The 6323-nt window shown below is 32.9% G+C and overlaps 1 protein-coding gene and 1 pseudogene across 1 annotated transcript; one reads left to right on the top strand and one right to left on the bottom strand.

The window, feature by feature from the left end:
* Positions 1–368: 368 nt before the first annotated feature.
* LOC146883942 (uncharacterized) lies at positions 369–1015 on the bottom strand (annotated as a pseudogene).
* A 1076-nt stretch (positions 1016–2091) lies between these two features.
* Positions 2092–5830, top strand: LOC114163670 (uncharacterized). The gene is made up of 10 exons (XM_028047966.2): positions 2092–2520; positions 2669–2805; positions 2921–3018; positions 3260–3609; positions 4029–4481; positions 4561–4721; positions 4820–4893; positions 4971–5118; positions 5235–5384; positions 5570–5830. Exons 1-10 carry the CDS (start codon positions 2112–2114, stop codon positions 5645–5647), a joined length of 2058 nt encoding a protein of 685 aa, XP_027903767.2. The 5' UTR covers positions 2092–2111; the 3' UTR covers positions 5648–5830.
* Positions 5831–6323: the final 493 nt, after the last annotated feature.

Genomic DNA, 6323 nt, shown 5'->3' with positions numbered 1-6323 from the left:
TGTTATTTCATGAATATTACCATGAGTTTCACAAAAAGCACACATTTATAAATACATGTATTCACCCCCCTATCAGAACGTAGAATCTTAATTTTTGTTCTAATTGATTTACTACCTCAAATTTATATATTTTGAATTTTTCAAATAAATTCATGTTTGTGGTTTATTAAATACACATAACAATATTTAGAAAAATCATCAATAAAAGTAATAAAATATATTTTATCACGGCATGTTAAAACATCATTACTATCACATACATAATTATGTATCAATTTAAGTATATTAGTTTCCTTTTTCATGCATGTATGGAAAATGTTTTCTTGGTTACTTTGATTGAACACATATTTCACATTTTTTTCTTTAAATCAATATAAGGTTTTTTCACAAACTTTTTTTTTATTAAAACCATGCTTTTTGAAGGGTTTTGGATTAGGCTCATAAGAGTTCTCAGCAAAGTAGGTTTTGAAATTAGATTGAGAATTTTGAACAAAATTTTGAGAAAAGTGATGTTTTTCCTTAATATGAATACTCACAAGCAAATCATCACAAGAGAAGTTTTTAGACTTATGTTTTAAACTTCAAGCACAATCAAACCAAGAAAGAGGCAACTCTGAAATCAAAAGAGCCACAAACATAATGTCTAGAATTTTTTTTTTTAATTTCATGTCATAAACAATATTTTCAACTCATGAATCTGATAAGAAATGGATTTATTATCAAGTATTTGAAATTTAATAATTTTTTCACAAGAATATCTAGATAAACCTTTTTTGTAGATATTTAAGTTCAAGTGCTTCCCATAACTCAATAGTAGTTTTTGTATGGCAAAATATTTTATAAATATTATTCGACAAAACACTTAATATATGTCCTTGACATAAAATATCTTTATCAAAAGCATCAATATTTCATTGAGCCAAAACCTCATCAGTTGTTGCCAACAGAAAAATGTTTCACCCATAAATTTTTCAGGCTTACTTAAGAGTGACTTAATCATATCCATGACAAACATAATATTATCTTTGATTTGTAGAAGAGAAGTATTTTTCTCTCTAAGAATGTTAGAGAATAGTAATAATAATAATAATAATAATGATAAAATAAAACAAGATAGAGAGATATGGATAAAAAGAGATTATCAAGTGAAACAATTCTTATAGTAGACAATAACAATAAAAGATAATGTAAATGAGGAAAAGATAGAAAAAGTCTAGGCTGAAACACACAAAACACTATACTTAGGGAGAAAAACGCTCTCATTGTACAAGGTAAAACACAAAAAACACAATATTATGCTCTCATCTCCCAAGATACAACAACTTATCAGATCAATCGAGTGTAGCGAATGATCTCTAAACCTTATAAATACAACATCACTCTTTTAAGAAATAGTATAGAGAAGAAAAGAATGAGACCGAATACTTTTTTAAAAACTCTAATGTTTGTTGTATGTTTTTCCCATATACTTAGGTGTAGTATTTATATGTAGAAAAGAAAGACATGAAAGTCAATTATTATCAATCTAATTTAAACAAGAATAATTTTTAAGCAATGAAATAAATAAAAAAACTGTTTGGTTAACTGTAGAATTAAAATGGTAACAATAATATTTTATTTTAACTTTTTTTTAATTATACTAACATTTCTAACAAAAAAGAATCAAAATAAATCATAAGTTGAAATATAGTAATTAAATTACTAATTAAAAACAATGTAAAATTAAGTGTTCGTGGATATCCTTACAGAATATATGATGCGATAAAAAACGATGATAAAAACTAGTATACAATAGATATACAAAAAAATCCAGGTAAAAGTGTATCATTGGTCTTTTTAATTTGATTGATACTCCTTTATGTTTGTTGGTTTTCTGAGAGAAATGAATGCTGATTGCGTCAACGCTAAGAAGACAGGAATACGGAATAATAGTTTAAGCTGAGAAATTACAGATTCAAATAATAAGTGAGGAAAGTGGAGAATCTAGAATCTTGTAAAGCATGTCCAAGCAAACAGTAACCAAAAACTGTCTTCATGTTCCTCGTACTCTTCCCCATGTTGGCACTGTCCAAGGCGGCATAGCATCCTTCCATTCATCTCTCTCTCCGAATATGCTCAAGCATATTATCTTGGTATTGTCTCAACCTCCACACCCAGAGAAACATCACTGGTGGCGCTGCTTTGCACAGACAAGGCATGAGAATGCTTCTGTCTTGATTATTTGGACGATCGTTTCTTCCATTCCACTTATCACGTTATTATGTGCTTTTCTGCATCATCACATTTCGTGTCAACGTTCGAGCTTTAACATCAATCATCACAAGACGTGCAGTGCTGCTAATTTGAGTATGGAAAGCCCTCCTACTCCTTCTTACGTCGTGGTTGCATGTGATGCCACAAGGGACCGCACTGAACACGAGATCAAACTCGTTGTTGATCATGTTCGGTCCAGGGGTTCCTTTCTCTCTCATGGTGACAAGTTGCTTGTGCTTTGTGTGTTGCACAAAGTGTCTCACCCCAGTAAGTGTTAATATTGCAGATTCTTTAATCTGTTTGAGAAAGAGAAATGGATCTACCAATGCGTTGAGGATATTATCTCTTCAATCATTTGTTGATCTGCGTCATTGTTCCTTCAATTTTCTGAGTGTTCCTCCTTTTGGATTAACAGTGGGGTACCAGACGTTAGCATGTCCCGAGTCATTTTCTGGAACCAACTTTCGTACAATGGAGGAAGAAGTCAAAAAGAAAGTTGATACGTATGCTAGTGAGCTTTTATCAAGTTATGAAGATTTTGAAAGTGAAGGGGTACGTTATTTAAGTTCTAGAGACCTTCCAAAGTACTCTTAACAAATGCATGCTATAACTCTGCAATTAGAACAATCCTCCCAACTACTAATATTTTCTGTAAGTTGATGTGCAGGCTACTATTGAAATTAAAGTCACCGCAGGATTTCCAATTAAACAAGTTGTTCTGCAGGAGATTACAAACTATAATGCATCTTGGATAATACTTGACAGGTATTATTATCTCTCAGATTGTGAATAACCATTATCTCTTGCATTTGACAGATCGATGATTTCCGTTAGTTAATGGCGATATTACCCAATAAATTTGTATCCTAATGTGGCTATAGGAATATCTAGTAGTGCATAGGTTTACATTTGAAACTTTGTCAAAAACAAAAAAAGAATCATTTTACTTAGTTTTCAGCTTATTTTCTTCTGATGGCTTTCAACTTTATTGGGTGAATTCGAACAGACATCTTCGGCGCGACCTGAGATACCACCTTAACAAGTTGCCATGTAAGGTTGCATTGGTTAAAGATGACCTGTCTCTGGAAATTTGGAAATCCCATAATACACATGACACAAAGGTCACAGCATCAAAGTTTGTATTTTCTTTGTCAAAGTTTGTGTCGCTGTCAGATTGTCATTGTATTGAAGACATTGAGAACTCAATTGTCTCTTTCAAAAGCTATCCCCATTCTATACTTTCTTCTGATACCAGTGCAACGATTAGGAGCTATACGAAGCAATCAAGTGTTAACAGGTCGCGCGATTACAGCTCCGTATCAGAATTCGGATCCTCTTCTAAGCAAGAAAGATCAGGTTATCAGGAAGCCTGTTTAATTTTTTTTAAGCTGTCTTACAAGTTTTTGGAATTACGCATGTAACCTTTTCTTGCAATAGTTCTTATTTTTTTAGTTATGGACTAATAGTTCTTATTCTTGTATCTTAAGTATGATTACTTGTTTGTTTTTGTTTTATTCAATAGAAACTTATGTGATTAGTGACTAAGTTATCATTGATACAGAGTATTTCTCCAATTTGTTAATCTAGAAGATTTGAACCTAAAACCTTATTTATCATGACAGATTCCAATACCAAATGAACCAACATGTTGGTTTTGTGCATTTAAGTTCGATGTACCATTTTAAAACGCGTGCAAAAGTTGAATATAGAAGAGATCAGTGTTTTTGCTGGTTGAAATCTATTGTTAATAAATAGGAGTTTTAACTTTGATGCAGGCATAAGCACTAAAGGAGAATATAGGTATCTCACTAGTTCTCAGATTGACCAAAAGCAAAACCAGAGTGGTTTTCTGCCAAAACATTCAGATGCACCGCTTCTTTGCACTGGCTGTGGGACAAGAACTGAGTTATCTATCAAAGAGTCAATGAAGTTCAGCTACTCTGACATACAACTTGCGACAAATGATTTTTCAAAGGAGAACTTATTAGGTGAAGGTGGCTATGGTCACGTATACAAGGGCGTGCTTAAAGATGGACAGCAAATTGCGGCAAAGGTAAGGAAAGAAGAAAGCTCACAAGGATTTTCTGAATTTCATTCTGAGGTCTACGTCTTAAGTTTTGCTCGACACAAGAATATAGTGATGCTGTTGGGTTATTGTTGCAAAGAAAGGAAAAACATCCTCATTTATGAATATATTTGCAACAAGTCTCTCCATTGGCATTTATTTGGTAAGTTGCCTATAGTTTATAGTCTCAAAAATGCATTCTATACCCACTGAGGTTTAATTTTATTAGAAAATTCTTGTAGAAAATAATGCAGCAGTTCTTGAGTGGCACCAGAGGTATGCTATTGCCATTGGAATTGCAAAGGGATTGCGTTTTCTACACGAGGAATGCCGTGGTGGTCCTATTATTCATCGCGACATGCGACCAAGCAACATACTTCTCACCCACGATATTGTTCCCATGGTAAGGTACCATATAACAAGACAAGTTTCATGGATAGTGTATAAAAAGTTTTGGTTTCACAACATTTACATAACTCTGGAAGTTCCATATTTTATCAGCTAGGTGACTTTGGCCTTGCTAAATGGAAGACTGGTAATGAAACTCCTCAAACAAGGATAATGGGCACATTGGGGTGAGAATTTTTGTTCAATATTTTGTTTTCCATAACTACCTTAAATTCCAAACATAAAAACTTGTTTGTTACTGTAGATACCTTGCTCCTGAGTATGCTGAAGATGGTATTGTTTCTGAGGGAACGGATGTGTACTCTTATGGCATTATCCTGTTACAGTTGATATCAGGACGCCAGGTTGGCAATTCCAACAATCCAGAACAACAACAATCTCTCCGACAATGGGTATCTTTGATTGTTTATGTCTTCAAGCACTGAAACAAACTTTAGTTGTTTGCAATAGCAATATGAACATGAATGTGACTGACCTTGATAAATAATGTTACGTGTGGAAACATTAGGCTGAGCCAATGATAGAGAAGTTGGCCTTGCATGAACTGATTGACACTCGTCTAGCGGAATCATATGACACCTATGAACTCTACCTCATGGCTAAAGCAGCATACTTCTGTGTGCAAAGGAAGCCTGAGATGCGTCCCTCAATGGGAGAGGTAACTGATTCCACCTTATTGCTTTCACCACTTTTTATTTTTTTATTAAATATATTTTTAAATTTTTAAGTAAAATTAAAATTTGTCTATATCCAAAATTTTAATACGATACTTTTTTTTGACATTTTAAACTCATTTCAGAATTTCTGTGTGCAAATTACAATTAATGTTAACTTGTTCTTCAGGTTGTGCGACTTCTGGAGGGAGAAAGTAGCCACTTCCACTCGTTGGAAGATCAATTTGTACCTAATTTTAACGGCTAAGTTTCGTCTCTGCATACTCTGTGTGTAGTAACTTTATTTTCTTTTTCTTTTTGTGTACTTAGCAGAAAGTTTGGTTTGGTTTCTCCAATTTTATGTGCTTCGGAGACTATTTAGTGTGTAGAAAAGGATGGTACTGCGTCAGTTTAATGTCCTTTATGTTATTGATTGAGAATGGTTTAATTTCGTCTCATAATTTTATAATCAATAATTTAGTTAAATAACTTAATTTAATATTATTTAGTATGGTAAAAGAAGAAATGACGCGTAAGAGTAACTTTTTTTCATCATAATAATCGATAGAGAACACTTTTGGATGTGGAAGTGTCAACGCTCTTACTGTATACCAAGAGAGTTTTCTTTACTCCATGGATGGGTCACTTGAAAAACGTAAGTGCTGAACATATTAACCTCTACAGAGTACAATTTATGGAGAGAGACAAAAAATACTTTGACTTCTATACGACACATATTTAAAGAGACAAAATATTTTGCGTGATTATATTTCAGATCACATATTTTGTTCGCATTCGATTCTTGACCCAAGTTTGTAAGAATATCTTGTAATCACACGGGAGTTAAAATTTGTTGCTAGTGTGGTTAAAAAAAAATAAAACTTCATTTGAATATGCTGTAAAATATTTGGTTCAATTGCGTCAATTTATGGAAATTTTTCTTT

Source organism: Vigna unguiculata, chromosome 9 (genome assembly GCF_037176805.1).
Source record: "Vigna unguiculata cultivar grain cowpea cultivar isolate G323 ecotype 2 chromosome 9, ASM3717680v1, whole genome shotgun sequence".
Classification (NCBI taxonomy): domain Eukaryota; kingdom Viridiplantae; phylum Streptophyta; class Magnoliopsida; order Fabales; family Fabaceae; genus Vigna; species Vigna unguiculata.
The sequence above is the reverse complement of the archived record's forward strand: the minus strand, read 5'-3'. Positions and strand labels throughout refer to the sequence as shown.